This window comes from Ammospiza caudacuta, chromosome 4 (genome assembly GCF_027887145.1).
Source record: "Ammospiza caudacuta isolate bAmmCau1 chromosome 4, bAmmCau1.pri, whole genome shotgun sequence".
Taxonomy (NCBI): Eukaryota; Metazoa; Chordata; class Aves; order Passeriformes; family Passerellidae; genus Ammospiza; species Ammospiza caudacuta.
In genome coordinates, this window is record NC_080596.1 from 26,290,991 (window position 1) to 26,308,958 (window position 17,968).

Here is a 17,968-nt window from a genome sequence, read left to right on the forward strand (position 1 = left end):
ATTCCTTCCCAGTGAGGGCTCCCACGGGCACCCCACAGCCGGGTGGAACGGCTTCCCTCCATTTTCCCAGGATTATTCCCAGAAAACAAGATTTGGGGTAACAGTTTTGTCACAGAATGCCAGGAGGGCTTGGTCTCGAAGGCACCTTCAAGCCCATTGTGCTCTGCTCCCTGCCATGTGTTGAAAATGACCAGATAATACTGGCTTTTGCATTTATGTATTAGCCTATGCATGCTGTTAGTGATAACAAGTATTTAGAAATAGCATCAACGATAATATTTTTTAGCTGCATGTTAATAAAATATAATCTATGAGTTTAAGCATGCACTGTGATGCTTAGAGAAACAGTGGTGTAATCAATATAGTATCTGTGTATCACTCATGGAAATAATGGTGTGATGAATGTATTGTGTTGTAGATCTTAGCAAAACATAAGATGTTTTAAAAAAGGGGCTTTTGTGTAACTAAAAACAGTGTAAGGCCATGCACTGACCAACCTGTCCAAGAGATAAGATAACCCTGACACAAACCAGAGCACCGGAGGACAATTAGAGAATACCACGTTAAATTTAAGGAGCACACATTAAATCCTTATCAGGGGATGTGAAAGAGCAGGATGGAGGCACAAGGAGAAATAAAATATATTGACCTGACAACCAGGATGTCATTCAGATAAGCTGGATGGTGAAGTCAAACAAAGGAGTTCCCAAAACATCATAAAGTTCACAAGAATGTTTGACTAATGCAGGAAACACATGAATATGCGTGTATCTCAGTGATGTAACAGTATAAAGATAACACTGTCTGTATACACCCGGGGTGTTCTTTGGCTGTTGGTCAGGAGCACCCCAGCCCTGGAAATATGGTCCTTTTTAAATCCTATTATTATTAAACTTCTCAAAATTCTAAGCAGTGAATTCTGCTTTTCACAGTGGGCAGGGCCACCTTCCACGATCCCCGGCTGCTCCAAGCCCCATCCAGCCTGGCCTTGGACACTTGCACGGATTCAGGAGCAGCCAGAGCTCTCTGCAGAATCCATTCAAGGGCCTACCCACCGTCACAGGGAAGGAACCAAAGCAGCAGCCAGGAAAAAGAGCCCAAACCAAGCCCAAGCAATGCACACCCCAATGCTCCTCTTTAGAAGACAGTTACACACTTGGAACACACAGCTCACTACCTAATGGAAACATTCCTCGAGGAGAATATTCTTTTAATTGGGAAGGGGGGGAGGAACCTTGGTGACGTTTAACACAAGTTTCTGCTTGACAAGTAAAAAAGTGTCAGGAGTTCTCAGGACCCTGTCCATAACACGGAGGGGCGCTCTCATCCCACACACGCCAAGTCTGCATTATTCCCAGCAAACCCCCAGAGCACCACCCAGCGGCTGTGTCTCCTGCAGCCCAGGAGCACGGCTGAGCTGTGGTGCCTGAAGCTGCAGAACAAAGCCCACACCCGAAGGATAAAAGCCTGGCTAGCAAGCAGAGTGGGAACACCGAGGTGCTCTGCATGGAGAAGCACTTCCAGCCGCTGGCTCTGTCCCACGCAGAGCTGCAGCTCTGGGGCAGGTAAGCTGCATACTGTGCTGTGACAGGAGCAAGGACACCAGTGACAACAGTGAGGACACATCATGGACAGAGCAGCACCCAGCCCACAGCCTGTGTGTCCCTGTCCCAGGGCCATCCAGGAGCCCGCTGCCATTGGCACTGCCACCCGTGTCACTCCCATAGGGAACCGGGCTGGTCCCCGGTGCTGATCCTCTGTGGCAGCCAGTGTGGGTACAAACAGAGGGCAGGGCTGAGAAAAGCAGGATCCAGAGCAGTTTGCAAATGGAGTTTGGAAGTTGGAATGCAGCTGAGAGAAAAGTCTCCTCCCTGGCTGCCAGTGCAGACTCCCTTCCACCTCTGTCCCACCAAAAGTGGCGCTGGACATAAGCGTGGCTCCACAGGGGACAGCTGGTGTTAGGTCAGCTCTAATCGCTTGCTCTCCAAGCTCACAGGGGGAATGAAACCTACTAAGACGTCCTGATGAGTGGGGACCTCTCTTCTTCCGTGCTCTGCAAGAACAAAACCACAGCAAGTGAAACATGGCCATCAGAGACCTTCCACCATGGGAAGCCTCCAAGCAGGGAAAGGAAAAGCTCCTACTTCTAAGGACAATTCCCTCAAGAGAGCCAGGGTGCACAAAGGAAGCACCAGAGGGTGGGTGGCAGCTGTAGCCCCTGACACAGGAGGGAAGGCCAGAACCAGCCAGGGAGCACAAGAAGAGCTGCAGACTGCTGGATGAACTCTGCTTGCAGAAAAAGCAAGAAAAACCAAAGCAGGAAAAGCACAGAATGCAGGGGGTCCTTTGTCACTTTGACCCCGGCAGAGTGTTCCAGCACATCCAGGAGAGCTGGTTTGAAGCTGGGCATGCAGGGTGGGGCAGGAATTCCCAGGACAGGCCTTGGGACACCCTGGCTGAGCTGCTGACAGCACAGGCAGGCTCAGAAGAAAAGGAAAGGAAAAAGGACCAGTCTTCTCCTGCACAGGAAACTGAAGTGCATGGGGATGGGATGGCAGTGGGACCCACTGATCCAGAGGGCTTCCCCAGGCACAGAAGGAAGCTGTAAGACAGCATTTAGGGAACACCAAACACACAAGAACACAGTAAGCCCACAGCAACTATGAGGAGAAAACAGCCTCCTAGAGAACCCAGGCTATTCCTCTAACCAAAGGCTCCACACTGGTGCCATCTGAGCACTGTTATGGTGAAATGCTGGCATCAGCTTTCGCCCTGACAGGCACCTTAATGCTAGCGTGCTCATAAACAGATTTACAGGCTGTCTTGTAAATAGACAATAGCGGAGAATACTTCCTGCTGCTACTGCTGTCTGTGCAATTTATCTGTTCTTTGACCACAAATTTGCATTGTGATTCTGGAAAATAACCCACTGGCACAGTGCAGTTCTTCTGCTGAGAACACTGACACCAACTAAATCTGTCCTCACATATGGTGGAGGTTTTGCATCTTATCCTTCAGGGTCCTCTAGACAGGCTGATTTATTTCACTTCTGTTGGCAAGGGAATTGGCACAGAGACAGGACCTGCCTTACCAGGCTTCTCGGATTAACTCCGCTCCTTTGCTTTGGCGCGTTTATTCTGAGTCTATTAAAACTTCCCCTCCCTAGAAAGGTCATTCCCAACAAAAACAAGATAAAAACACGTGCAGAAAGACACCAAAAGATAAAATCAACCACAAACAAAAAAAAAGAAAAAGAAAAAAAAAAATCAAATGCAGGCAGATGGACAGCAAGCAAAGTCAAATGCAAGTGCTGCTTACCTCTTCAGTTATCCTCTGGGACCTGCAAGCCACCACAATGAAAACAATCCCAAACACAATCCCCAGAGCCATGATTACAAAGGGGATCCCAGTCACAACACTGGCTTCCAGCAGGACATGCCTGAGTTTGCTGGCAGATGCTTCATCAATCAGAACACTCTGGAGCAGAGAGAGATGAAGAGGAAATTGAAAAAAAAACCCAAATCTTTATTTATTTCTGTGCTTTCTATAAGATCACTTTTGTGAAGGGCAGGGAAAATACACTCCCACAATTCTCCACCACTGTTTCACTGCTTCCTGACACACTTTCCCCCTAAAATTCTTCCAGGAGGCACAGGGATTACCTAGTCTATTTCAAAGGAAAATAGGGATTTTTAAGTTTTGGTTTAGGAATGGACGAACACCAATTGATTCAGTGATCTGACTACAGCACAGGAATATTCACAGCAGATGACTCAGGAAAAGGTGTGATCTCCTGAAGTCCTGCCTCTGTCTGAGCACACCTTTTCCTCATGGCCAACTCCCTTCAGTTTAAAAGGAGTGTCTGACTGAGAGTGTTAGGGAAGGCTAAAATTAACAGTACAACAAACAGCAGGAGGGTGTTAGTTAAGAAACAGCAACAGCTTCCTAGCTATTGCTGTACAAACAAGAAAATCAGCATTTTCTTTTCTGGCTGGCTCAGAGGGTATTTCTGCAAGCATTAACATGCCACAATGCTGGAAAGACAGCAAAACTATTTACCTCATTTATATACATCACTGGGAAAATCAGCGTTCGTATGTTGCCGGTTTCACTGCGTGGGAAAAAAAAATTACGGGTTTGGACTTTTCCACCTGAGGGTTGTGAAGACAGATTATACAAAACCAATGAAAGAGGAAAGTGTCCCTAAAAAACCTCTGGGCTGTTCCTTTTTGCTGTGTATTTTCACCTCCCTGCTGGAGTAGGACAATCTCAATCTCACAGATGGATAAATTCTGATTCGGGAGTAGGGTGTATTTTGGGATTTGGTGGGCAGTGAAAGACAGGGATCCATCCAGGGCTCATTAGTAACTGAGTGACAGATTTGTGCCAGGCAGCAGGAATTGAGCTAAGCTGATGTACTGAAGGTTACTCCTACTTGTAAAACACAGGAACTATTGTCCGAGCCACATGGGCACAGCAGCAAAAATCCCCCAATAGTTGGCACATGTGGAATCTCAGCTCAGGCAGGAGCTGTGTTACTGTGACTGCTTCTGGGCACTGGGAAACAAGCCTGAAGGACACCCCTGAGTCTCCCAAGGGGACTGGGCAGATAAAATACTTGTGCTGTAGTTATTACAGCCAAGCTGCGCTAGGAAACATCAGGAGCAGCAGCTGCTATTCAGCATTCTTTACTCTGCAGGTGGAACTACAGAATCTGCTTGATCTGTGAGATGGGAGCATACTGTCCCTTAGAACTGAGATTTGATTGCACTTCCCTCTCTCACACTTGCTCTCTCCATCCCATATTCCATCAAAACACTGCAGAACAAATTATGCTGAACATCAGGTTAGATATGAAACTCCACCCAGAAGCAGAGGGCACTCACAAAAATTCAGGTAATTTTCGGACGTGAACGTTGACCTGCATCCGCTTGGCTGCCTGCAAGACGAGCCCTGTCAGCTGGGGAATAAAAGAGATCAGTGTTAAAAAACCCAGTGAAGGTGAAAGAACAAGAACTGTGAGAATGCGGTTCTGGTACACAGCATGCAGCAGGATCTGCACCGGGCCTGAGAGCAGCTGTGGAATTTCCTCCTGCTTTAGCTGCACATAACAGCCCGGTGAGTCAGAGCACTGTTTCTGTAAACCAGGCAGGTCGTGACTGTGCTCTTTTCCTTGACCCACATTTGTCTGTGGGGGTGTAGAGATCACTGCTGTACTGGTTTTAGCTGGGAGAGAATGGATTTTCTCCACAGCAGCTGGCATCAGGCTGTGTTTTGGAGCCCTGATGAAAACAGTGTGGGTAATGCAGGGATGCTCAGTGATTGCTGAGCAGCCCTTGCACAGCTCCAGGCCTTTTCTGTTTCTCACACTGCCCTGCCAGTGAGTGGGTGGGTGGGGTGTGTGAGACACTGGGAGGGGACAGAGACAGGAGAGCTGACCCAAAGTGCCAAAAGGGATCTCCCACTCCAACCAGCATCACAGAACTACTACAGATTCCTTGAGGTCAGTGGGACTATGCCAACACCCACCACGCAAGGAGGTGACCTGAATGCAGGTGCTTGGATCCATTCACCAACAGAACCCTTGAAAAAAGGCTGCACTTACAGGATTGATGTCCAGAAATGTCTCATGGTATTCTTTTTTGGGATGCATGCCCTCTATGTCCTCTACAAACTTTGGATCTGCCTGGTAAAAATGTGGAGCTGACAGAAATATTGGAGCACCTGGAATGCAGGAACACTGAGTCACCACCAAAACCAAAGGCCGAGCAGGACCTGGGGAAGCCCTGGAGGACCCCACAGCTCTGAGCTGTTTGCAGAGAGGGGAAGGGGCCCCTGTGCAGCCCCCAAGCCCCAGGGGCTGTGGGGCAGCCAGGGCTGGGCCGTACCCTGCTTGCAGACGCTGACGTTGAGCACGCCGGTGCCGGGGCAGTTGCCGGCGGGCACGCAGAAGCCGGCGTTGGCTGGGTTCACCGAGGTGTTGGCAAACACCATGGAGGAGGGCACGAAGCGGAACGTGGGCACCCCAGCCACGGCTCCCGAGCTGTCGTACACCAGGAACAGGGACCTGCGGGGAAGCAGAGCAGGGCCAGGCCTGTCAGGCTGCAGCAGCGCTGAGCCCAGCCGCATGTGTGCCCCTGTTGATGCCCCAGGTTGCGGTCCCAACCACGCTCTGAGCAGCAAACACACATCCCAGCATCCTGCTGCTGCACACAACAGACAGTCCTCACATCACTGCTGCACGTGGTGTGAGTGCTGGCACCTCTCCTGGGAGGGACCAGGAAAGGAACACAGTTGTGGAAGACAGAACAATCTGACAGGTTCTGAATTTAGCCCTAACATGTGTCTGTATGGATTTAAATAATTTCAGCTTGGGTTTGTTCTTCATGCACGAGGAAATCAGCAAGAGGGGACAGAAGGTGTTACATAAAGAAGGAAAGGCCAAGATTTCCTTGCTACATTTCAGACAGCATCACGTAAAGTCATTAATCTCTGAAGAGGGCAGCCTGGGTACTCTGAAAAAGCACAGCACAGAGGAAGACTTTGGAGGAAAGAAGCTTAAGGAAAGCTCATATAAATCCTTCCATTCCTCTCACTACTAGCCTTACAGCCAAGTCTGTCCTTGCAGTTTTTGTCCAAGTTTTCACCTCATAAATCTTCACTTTGAAATAACACATCCTTAACTGCAGATTGGGAGGGTTGTTTGTAACTCTCATGTTCCCATCACAAATAAATGCAGAACACTGTGAGTGTTAAATGAAATCACAGGAGGAGAAGCACCAGCCTAACATGACACCTTGAGAGGACTGGATGTAAACACTCTGCTTTGAAGCCTGAGTGCCACCATCTTCTCCTCACCTGCAGAAATCTGAAGAAAAGATGTAAATGTTCTCATCCTTGCTGATCAGCGGGTGAAAGGATGTCCCATCTGTGCCATTGATCATGTTACATGCCTCTGTTGTCCACCAGCTCAAGGACCTGAGGAAAGGGAAGAGGGCAAGGGCTAAAAGATGTCCCAGCAGCAGTCAGGCCATGCCAGCTCCTGGCCCAGGCAAATGGGAATCAGACCTGTACAGAGCCAATTACTCCTGCCTCAGCTCTGCTAACAACAAAAGCAATTGAAATGGGTTTAAGTTGCACTTGCATTCTCTTTAAACTGGCACCAGGCAGGCAAGGGGCAGATTGTGACAGAGGCAACATTACACTGAGAAACTTACTCTTTTCCTTTCCACTCCACAATCCTGGAGAAGTTTAGGTAGTTCGTCTCCCCACTCAGGAAAACATATTCTCCATCATCAGTTCCGTTCATCTGCAAACAGATGCAGAAGCTTTCAGTGGCTCCACTCCTCCTGTGGCACCTGGCTGCTCACTACAATGGGGTGGCAGGACTTGAAGCTGTCACCACTCCAAATCCACCCCGGGAGTGATGGACTGCCCCTGAGAGCTGTGCAGTTCATTGAACTCCACCCTGAACAGGAATGAGGTGGAAGTGACTGGGAAAGATCCTTACACCTCACAAACAAAGGAAATACAACACCTGATGAGCCTTTTCTCCCTTTTAGGGCTGCCCCTGACTAAAGAGTCTTCAGGAAGAAAATAACCCCACAGAAATAACCTCAGCACTGCAGATATCCCCATGAAGCAAGGACTCCCCTCAGAACAAAATGACATGGAGTGACCAGAAATACTGTGCAAGCCAGGAATGGCTCCAGCACAGAATTAACATCCAATTTCAGTCAATTACTAAGGAAATCAGGACATTTTTCTGGCAGTTTGCACACGTGGCCCCACAAAGCCCATGTTATTCAAGCAAGCACAGGCAATAGTGGAGGATGCTGTCCTTGGAAAGCTTATCCATCCCTCCCATGCAGTGCCATCACCCTCAGGGACAACAGCAGCAGGTGTGGCCACGGGTTACCTTGCTGAAGAGCCCGAAGACGGGATCGATCTCGGGGTGCAGGACGTGGATGGTGGAGAGCAGCCTGTCCTTGTAGCCCCAGAGCAGCTCGTGCACGCTGCGCACAGTGAACAGCGACTCCTGGTACAGCAGCAGCAGCACCTCCGTGGCAAACTGCAGAGGGGTCGACCTGGTCCACTCCATGGCAGTCTGCAGGGTATGGGAATGAGGGAGCAATGGTCACATTTGCTGGGCAACAAACCATCAGCTGCATCCAGGCACAGGCACTTTCCACCGCTGCACACCCATTTCACCAAAATTCAAACATTTATTTCCTTTCCAGCTGACAACAGGCCTTTAAAGAGGTCATAACAAAAGGAGGGCATTCCTTTTGGGCTAACCGACCTGTGGTTCTTCTCATACTGCCTGATACAGTACATCACAGCCAAAAACGTGAAGGAGAGATAATCCTTACCACCACGAGATGCCTGGGAGGAATTGAAAACACAGGGTCTGTATTGTCTGCAACTTTCATTAAGCTGAATCCTATCTACTACTCATACAGGGCATTTCTGGATTCACTCATAAAATCAGGCATTTTTGGAAATGCTGGGGACAAAGTTGAAATGAAGGAACCCTGCAAATGAAACTAAACCAGGATGGAGAGCAAAGGCTGAACGACACCCCCAAGTATTTGAGTAGAGGCTGACTGCCTCTGTGACAGCTTGGGATCTGCTTGTTCTCATGCTATCACTGTATAAGACCAAAATAATGGTCTGCCTTTGATCACCATGAGATTCTCTGTCACCTAGTTAGTGCAGTCTGGGGGTGCATTTTTTACTTTAATTTCATTCAGCTCTGTCTGGAACTGCTCTACTGTACTTTGTTTCTGGTTTGAGAAGCAGACTTGGAGGCAGGAATATCAGGCAGGCCTGATTTCCCCCTGTCCCTGGAGAGTGTGTCATCTTGCAGCACCACGGGAAGGCACTGCAGAGATGTGAGGACAGGGAGGAACAAAATAAGCCCCCCACAACAGTCCAGCCCCAAAGTGAGACCAGCATCTACCCAGGACACAAGCTGCCTCTCTTGTTCTTCCATCACATTCACCTACCACAGAGAGTCAGGATGAAGCAACACACTGCTCCTTCTGAAGTGTGTCAGGATGAATTCCAAGCAGGAACAAAAGAGAACTCACCACTGCAGGGATATTTACTGTCCTGATCAGGTCCACTTCAGGGTCTCCCACTGACTTCTCAGGTTCAAATACATAAGTCTTTGGGTTTAAGGCAGACACTTTGGTTCCATTGTCCAAAAACTGGATGTGCACTCTTGGCCTGTATTCCCTGAAAGACAAGAGCTTGTTCTCTGACTGAGTTAAACAAATAGAGCATTAGTCACAGTTAACTTACGGCTGTTTTTCTGCTTTAAGCAGGAAAGGGTGGCATTTTCAGTTCTTTGGAAGCAGATTCCCTCACTGACACAAGCTCCCTGCTGTGTCTGCATGAGCTGAGTCAGACCTCATGGGGCATTTCCAGAAATGCCACCCTGTGTGCTAATTGCACTTTGTATTTTTGCTTCATCTTTAAAAACCTCAAAGGAAGGACAATATCAGATGGCTCAGAAGGACTTAAAGGCACCATATATGAGATTGCCCTGAAGTACAGTGTGAAAATGAAACTTTTGCCTCTGCTGCAGGCAAAATCCACTTCCAGAAAGACGCAGGCTGCGTGTCATGGGCCTGACCCAAGAACCCACCAGAATCCTTCTGCTGCCTTCAGAGCATGGGGCTTACATGTGGCACAACCACAGAACAAGCCTCATTTTAGTTCTTCTCCTTTAATTCTTGAGCAGGAATCCTGGGCACAACAGAAATTCAACTGAACTTTTGCTTTTCACTACCTGGAAGGTTGCTGCTGTTCCTGTCTAAGCACTCAGACAGCAGGATAAAACTCAGGATTGCTGACAGACCAGTCCAATTGGCAAGGAACATCAAATGCGACCTGCTGGCCTGACAAGAAGTCAATTTGCATTGCCATTAGCACTTGACCAACCAGGATTCTGCAGCTCTGCTGACACACACTCGTTGCTCCAACAAATCCCAAAAGGGAAATGGCAGCAGACTGCTCACTGCCTGGCACACGCAGGAGGGGAAACTCCTCCTGTTTCCTCAGCCTGCAGTGACTCAGGAGCCTGTTGACTTTCACATTTGCCTGGGCAAATGTCAAGTCACAAGACGTAAGGGAGAATTGTTCTGCCAGATGATGTACTGTGATGTTCCGCATCCAGTTTGGATTGAAATTCTGTCCTGGCTGCACTGGATCCATCAGTGCAGCTTCACAGCAGGCTGCATTACTCTGGCTCAGCTTTCACATCTAAAGCAAACTGGAAAAGCCTGTGAAACTACTGCTATCAGAAACCAGCCACTTCCCATCTTCCTTACCCTAAGTATCTCTACCACTCTCCACCATCCCTCCACCCAGGAACATTTGGCAAGACCCACTTGGACAGCAATCTATTTCATACCCCAGGGCTGGAACTGAGGGGATGGAAATGGACAGCTGTGAAATGCCTTCCTAAAATAGGCCAGGAGTAATCTGAGACACCTCTCCAGCTCTGGAGAGGAAATAATACTCTCTGATGAGGGATATGAGTAGGATGTTACTAAGGCTCTAAGATGTTGAAGTTAAAAAGTTGTAAATACATGCAAGACCAGACAATATTCCAGTGCTCTTTGGGACTCAGCAGGCTTGGGCAGATAGGCAGTTTGAACTTATTTTTATTTTATTGAACTTATTACTTATTTTACATGCTGCCACTTCAACTTCCAGGATTTAAAAACACCAGCACTACTATGTTTTTGTTACAGAATCTGCCTGAAGTGCTTTACAATGTATGCTGGTGAAAAGTCTGAGCTGCAGAATGAGACTCTCTGGAGCCCTCCCTGTCACTGACTGGATTTTTTCCTCTCTGCTTGTCTGGCCCAGTTCACTCCCAGCCCTTCCCCAGCCTTTTTTTTTCTAAAAACACAGAGCCATGCACTTCACATTAGTGCATTTTGGGAGTTTTGCCACGTGCTAAGGCTAAATGAGGTTTCAGTGCTTTGCCACACAGGGCCTGTGGAACCAGCTGGAATGTGCAGCCTCTTCCCCTCCCTCTCTGTCCCCACCAAGAACACCTGAGGGAGGGCTGGTGTCAGGGACCTGGTGGCAGGCAGCCCTTGGTGTGGGATGCAGGGAAAGGCTTTCCCAGCAAAGCAGCAGCTCAGGCTGGGCCTCCCCTGGGGCAGGGCCCAGCCCCACCCACCCTGCTGAGCTCCTCCATGGACAAGGTGCAGCTTCCCAAAGCAGCCTGTGTGGGACACCCAGGAGGCACTCAGAGCTAAGGAAAGGGAAAGAAGCTGGCAAAGAGGACTGAATTCCAGCCGGTGTGAACCCTGGAGCTGGTCCTGTTCATCTTCCTGACACTGAACACATTGCTGACTGATGCCCAGCATTACACTACACTACACAGACCTGAAGGAAAGCTTGAGAACTAGAGAGCTTGTGACTCCAGCTCTACTGGCTCCTGTAATGGCAGGGATTTTGCCAAAATACCACATGGAGTTTGCCAGGACTAAACAGACACAGGTCTAAAATGCAGAGGAGACAGGGGAAGGGACAGTAGGCAGGGGGAGAAGGGAAGCTGAGCTGTGGGAAGAAGGAAACTGAAAGGCAAGAGATAACACAGAAATTGAGGCTACCACAAAGGCTTCTGCTTTCATTCCAGGCCTTTTTCAAATACCAAGAGATTCTGATAATTTTGCAGCTTAGGTACAGGCAGTTCCTTCCAGCACTGAGCCCGTGCCCAGCCTGGATGAGCCTGTGTGACCAGAAGTGAGGCTGACAGTCAGGAATCCACCTTCTTGCCGTGGGGACGAGTTCCCCATCACAGCAGGACTCCCAGGACCACAGCCCTTCCTGCCACAGGCCTGCTCCTGGCTGACATGGCTGCAGGCAGCTGAGCACATCACAGATCTAAAGGAAAACTCGTTTGTAAGGGAGTCAAATCTCTCCGTGCTATACAGGACAGCTTTAGGAGCTGGACAGTATTTAGCATTACACGTGGCCTCAGTAAATCCATCAGTAAAAATGAGAGATAGGTTTAAAAGCTAAGCAGGTGTTCCAGTGAGGGTTGGCTCAGGAAGACCCTTTTAGTACCACCCTAAGTGTTTTTCTGGCCATATTTTACCCATGTGGGATGGTGCAACTCCAGCTAGGAACCAATTCCTGAGCAAGCATGAGTCACACTTTTGCGCAACACTCCACTCTCTCTAGCCTCCCAAACATCACCCAGCTCACAAGACAGCAGGCCAGGATGCATTAACTTCCTCTGTGTCCAGCAGTGAAGAACAGCAGCAAAACTTGGCCCAAAATCTGACAGAAGTCACTGGCCTCATCTGAAAGCAGCTGCAAGTGTCAGTGCTGTCTGTGTGGGCTGTGACCATGCTCCCCTGCATAAACCTCCCCTCACACATTAACACCTAGGTTTTCTCCCAGAATGGGACCCCAAGCCTTCTGGATTCCTCACACAGCAGAGTTCTTGTGGAGTGTGGAACTCCTGAAAGGTCTTACCTGTAGGTGTATGGTCCTATCTCCTCCACGAGAGGAGTGGCACCTTGGAGCACTTCCAAAGGATTTGTCACATTGAAGAAGTAGAACTGCATGTAGACTGGGGGGGGAGGGTCCTCCCAGGCCTCAAAGGTTTCTGTGCCATTCTTCAGGACTGTTCCCTGAAACAAGAGAAAGGCACATCAGCTGCTGGTGCTATCATGCTGCATGGCACTGACAGGAGAGTGGAATTCCATGCCCTGGGAACAAGCACAGGCAGTAAGACTCGAGAGAGACTCCAGTTCTAGATCTGCTTTACTTTGGAGCAGCTCACTCAACATCAACCAAGCCAGGCACCTGCTCTCCTGGCCACAGGCCAGGGGCAGCACTGCTTGGTTTGTAGTTCCACTCCTCCCCACAGACAATTGTGCCTGGCATTTTTCAGAAGGGAGACTGACCAACTACTACTCAGCAATCCTGTCTCCTTTCCTGCATCAGTAAAAACCTCCACCTGGTGCAAGACACCACAAAACGTGCCAACATTACAGATAAAAGTACAACTCAGTGCTGGGAGACCAACAGAGTCCTGGCCTTGATGATTTCTTTGCCCAAGAATGTCAGATTCCAACACAGCTGTGAGATTCTGTCTCCAAACCAATCAGACTTTATTTTTCAGTGGCCTGCGAGCAAAACTGTGAATGTCAAATTGCTTTCACATAGGCACTCTAGGATTTGTGCCTTTCCAAGGTCTTGGAATAGGGGAAAGATTGTTCTCCCTCTGTCTTTAATTTCTTTCCTACAGCCGTGTCAGCACCTGCATCTTCAGACCCATAGTGTGTCAGTCTATTTGGTAACCAAGCTATAAACCATTACTTATAACAGAAGCACTTAGGAAATGAAACAGTAATTCCCTTACCTCAGTGATACCCCTTATCAGTATATACACCTTACATGGAAAGTCACAACCACACCTGTCATGTAGAGCTCTGCAACGGAGGTCTCAATCTCTCACTTTATTACTGTTCCATTTTGGATTAAATTCACCCCATTTATAAAACATCTCCACCACCAAAACAAAGGCTTTTCATGTAGTTATAACTCTGAAACCGCTGCAGTGGTCACATAGAGAAATCTGGCTGGCAGAGGGAATGTTCGGGAGTAAACACAAAGAAAACTCTATCTTGAAAACCACATCACCTGTAGGCGGAAAAAAGGGAGGAGGGAATGATTTGCAATTAAATGGGTCTCATCAACACTCATTCTTTTTATTCTTCTGAGAAAACAAGTGAAATATTGTGAGTGGAAGCTCAGAAGCAGAGCAGGCTGGACAGATGCCAGCTTGTGGTCAATGTTCAGGGGCTCTTATCAGTCACTCTTGCCTCAGGACTCATTCTTGGCCTTCCCACTTAAGGAGCTGTTTTCTCTCCATGTAGACTTTAATTCTGAGGGATGAGATAAAGAAGACTGTTTCAAAGACAAACTTGTTGGCAGGAGCTTGGCATGGCAGCAGTAATGCTGAACAACAGTGAGAGCCAGCGCAGCTGGTGGCACTTTGCACTTGCAGCATGCTTTCCCCATAGGATTAAATCCCATTTATTCTGTGTGCACCTCAAAATTTAATGTGTTTCAGACACGCTTGAGGAGCTTGGAGCATTTGTCTGGAGCTACCAGTATCTCATATATACAATTTCTTACACAGGCTGATGCTTTTGATCCTGATTTCTTATGATTTATGCCAAGGACACTCATCTCTGTATTCACTGGTCATATTCATTCCAGATTTATTTCTTGGATTGCATAGCACAATTTGCATCTCACACAGAAATTAAGTGTCTGTTTATTATACAGTGACAGCAAACTTGCGAGCTGGATTCAGAGAGACTCCCAAAAACTGACAAGTAACGAAACATGGTAAGCTCTTTTCTTCTGATTTTCACCAAATGTTACCAGTGGTATTTCAGTCTATCACAGGATATTACAAGGACATCAGAGCTTCTCCTTTCCAAGCGGAGTCCACACTCATTTCCAGTGTTCCAAAGCAGCCTTCCTGCTGACTGTATTTATCAGCCAGCCCTGAACCCACAGCCCTCTCATTTGCTGCTGTTTCCTTGCCTTGACTGTGCTTTACACACTGGAAATAAATAGGGAGCTTTCCCTCCCAAATATAACAGCTACTGGCAGTGATGGTGGGAGTAGGAAATTGTACTGAACATTCCTGAAACCTACACAGAAAATTGAATTCCTTTATTTCATTTTATTTCTTGGAACCTCTAAACATTTTAATTCAAAGATGCACTTTCATGCGTTCATCTATGACAGAGTTGAACTGCACCTTGTTAAGGTGGTGGGCTAAGTGTTCAGACCAGCATGAACAGACCTCTCTGGGAATGGCCTGCCCCAAAGGAGCCACAATGGATCCTTCAGCTAGGCCTTCGTACTAAACTCTCCTGAGAGCTCCAGTGTTTTGCATTAAACAACAACAGCAAAAAATTATCAACACATCAGCTAAATCAAAGGAGAAAACATCTTCCTCATCCTTTTGGGCCTGAAACATTCCTGCCAACTCAGCTCAAGAGATGGCTGATGACAAGTCCAGTGGAATTTCAAGGAGTGTGAAGAGTGTTTTCTAAAATTCTCAGCCTAAGGGATGTGGTGTGAAGGAAACACCTGGGCCAAAGGACTGACTGACTTCCAAGTCTGAAATGAGGAGCATAGCTCCAAGATTGATTGTGTGTGTGCATATATATACACATATATATATAATATACACATATATATATAAATGTATATAATATTAGGTTGTATTCTCAATCTGCACACCTATGGCAATAAATACATCAGCATCTCCCCATCAGAGAGCACAAAGCAACACCACTGACAGCTGGAATGCCTTTCTCCTGGGGAAGATTCATCCTTGTTCATTACTGATTTTTCCCATGACTCTCTAGAGTTTCAGGTGCTAGGCCCTGATAGCAAGCAGGTTTTGGAATTCTGCTTGGGATGGCACGTTTAGTTCACAGAAATTTTAAAAAATTGCAAACAAAGAATAAGTTGATGAGATTTGAATGTCTTCTGGGAAAAGTGCTGCCAGTGTTCTTCTCACAACACATCTGCCCACTGATTTCCAAGGGGATGTGAAGTCTGACAGCAGGCTGGATTCCCGCTCTTCCCACACCTTCTCTGTATCCCAGACCCTGCCTTTGGCTGGAAAGGCTGCTGCACACAACCCCCAGTGAAAGCAGAGCCATCCTCAGCCGTTCCCAGGTGCTGGCTGTGGAGACACAGGCACTTCAGCTGCTCCAAAACGGCTCTCCACTCCAGCTGCACTTGAGACTGCAAAGACAGCCGTGCTCCAGGACGCCTGGAAAGCCCTCAAAGGAACAGGGACTCCTTGCAAAAGCTCAGGTCTTGCCCATTCCAAAGGCAAATTTAGATTTGTCTATTGGCACAAGATTTTCTAAGCCACACATGCAGTTACACAAGAGACAGCAGCTTTCCCAACTACACACAAATGAGGGGAAGCTCACGTGGGATGAAGCAAATGTGGAGAGCAGCCAGCTCAGCAGAGTGACAGGGAGCAGCGTGCTGTGGGGCTGTGCTTCCCCAGCCCGGGGGTGTGGCTGCTGCAGAAGGCGCACCGGGGAGCTGGCACCCGTGGCAGGGAGCCGGGCAGCGCATTCCCTGCAATCCAGATGTGTGCCAGCACGGGCTGGACAGCAACAGGCAGCAAAGAAAGGCCTGAGCTCTGGAAACTTTATCCTGCATGACTGCAAGCCTGCTGAGCGAACAGCAAGCGGCTCTTACATAAGTTGCTGCGAGGAAGGAGCAGGCGGCCGGAGATAATGCGCGTAAGGAGGATCACGCCTAATTCCCGACAGTCCTGCTCCGAAGCACTGCTCCCACCCCGCTAAACAGCAGCGAGAACACTTGGAAGCAGAACTTCTGGGATGCAGGGGAGGGCAAACTCCTTCCCAAGGAGAGCCAACATCAGGGGGATGGAGCTGTGCTTCCAAGTGGCACAACCTGCTGTAAGCTCAGTGCCAACCTAAACCAAACCGATTTGTGGCAATGCAGTTTCCATGGTAGGAAATGCTCCCTGTCAACAGCCCAGAGGAAAGAACAGTAGGTTAGGAGATCACAGATAATCTGGTCACCACTTAGACAACAGCTCTGGACAAATCCCTTCATGGGTTAGCGTTCCTGGCTTCTCTGTCAGAATCAGAGCTAAAATAATGTTCCTCAGATAGATAAATAATTGTTCATTACAAAGGAATTCCAAGAGAGTTACTAACACAGCTGACCCTTCCCACTGGGCCACTGCATAAATGCACAGAGCCACTCTGGAAGAGAAACAAAAGCTTAGGCAGGGCAGGAGCAGTGCAGGCCTCTGCATCCCCAGCAACACCAGGATGGGTGTCCCCGAGTGCGGAACAACCCGGTGAAATGCCTGGCTGCCATCACCCAGCCTGGGGAACAGGCTGGCAGACACCACGTGTTCCAGCCCACAGCACCTCTGGCCTTGCTCCAGAGGCACCCGTAAATGGAGCAGCAGAACAGGTATGAAAGCTGCAAGCAATTTATGATAGAGATGTCAAAAAGAAGAGGTGCTTCAGGTGTCCCCTGCTCCTCTCAGGCACTGCTGCTCTGGAGAGGACTCCTTGCTACAGCTGCTGCCCCACAGTCAGCAGCTGCCTCAAGAAGAGACATTTTTACCCCATTCTCACCCGATTTTTACTCAGCCCAGGGACCAGTGCAGCCTGAGCTCCATTCTGAGCCCCAACCCAGCCGGGTGGTGCGGGGCAGGGGGTTCCACGGCCCAGGGATGCTTCTGCCCACTCACCCACCGCCGCTGCAAGGAGGCAGCCAGCCCCCTCCCTCCCTCGGCTATTTTGAGAAGGAATAACCCAGCAAACAAGGACCGAGCCGGCAACGCGGCAATGCTTTTACCTGCTTCACCTGCAGATCCACCACTGTCTGGAAGACGTGCGCGACCAGCAGCGAGATGCTGGCGATGAGCAGCGTCATGGCCAGGACCCCCACGGTGACCAGACACAGCGACTTCATGGCTGCTGTCGCCGCCGCTGCCGAGCAGGGAGCGCCGGGGCTCCGCCGGGCTCGGGCTCCGGGGGCGGGCGCACCGGGGCCCCGCCCGCCAGCGCCGGGAGCAGCCGCCGCTCCCCGCCCTCGGCGCCGCAGCCGCCGCCGCCCGGCCGGGGGTGCTCTGCTGTCCCGGGGGATGCTCTCCCGGCTCGCCGGGGCCGGGACAGCGTATCCCAAAGGAACGGGGCTGGTTCCTGCCCGCAAGGACTCCTGGCACAGCCGGAAGGCTCCTGCCCGCTGGGGATGGCGGTGCTGGAGCGCCCCGCTCGGTGCGGCGGGCAGCGCCAAAGGGCGCTCTGCAAAACAAGCGGAGCAATTCCACAGCGAGGTGAATGCGGCAAAGCTTAGAGGCGCTTCACGCTCCCTTCAGACTGAATTAGGCATG

General features: G+C 49.3%; 1 protein-coding gene across 2 annotated transcripts; it reads right to left on the reverse strand.

Annotated features, from left to right (window-relative positions):
* Window positions 1–689: 689 nt before the first annotated feature.
* SCARB2 (scavenger receptor class B member 2) lies at window positions 690–17,597 on the reverse strand. Of its 2 annotated transcripts, XM_058803568.1 has the most exons (13): window positions 17,431–17,597; window positions 12,508–12,665; window positions 9,093–9,240; window positions 7,919–8,107; window positions 7,218–7,309; window positions 6,859–6,978; window positions 5,889–6,067; window positions 5,606–5,724; window positions 4,887–4,960; window positions 4,060–4,111; window positions 3,319–3,477; window positions 3,092–3,162; window positions 690–2,053 (listed from the first exon to the last, which is right to left on the reverse strand). In XM_058803568.1, exons 1-12 carry the CDS (start codon window positions 17,545–17,547, stop codon window positions 3,133–3,135), a joined length of 1,437 nt encoding a protein of 478 aa, XP_058659551.1. In that variant the 5' UTR covers window positions 17,548–17,597; the 3' UTR covers window positions 690–2,053; window positions 3,092–3,132. The 2 variants fall into 2 exon arrangements, with proteins under 2 accessions (XP_058659551.1, XP_058659550.1); XM_058803567.1 differs by lacking the exon at window positions 3,092–3,162.
* Window positions 17,598–17,968: the final 371 nt, after the last annotated feature.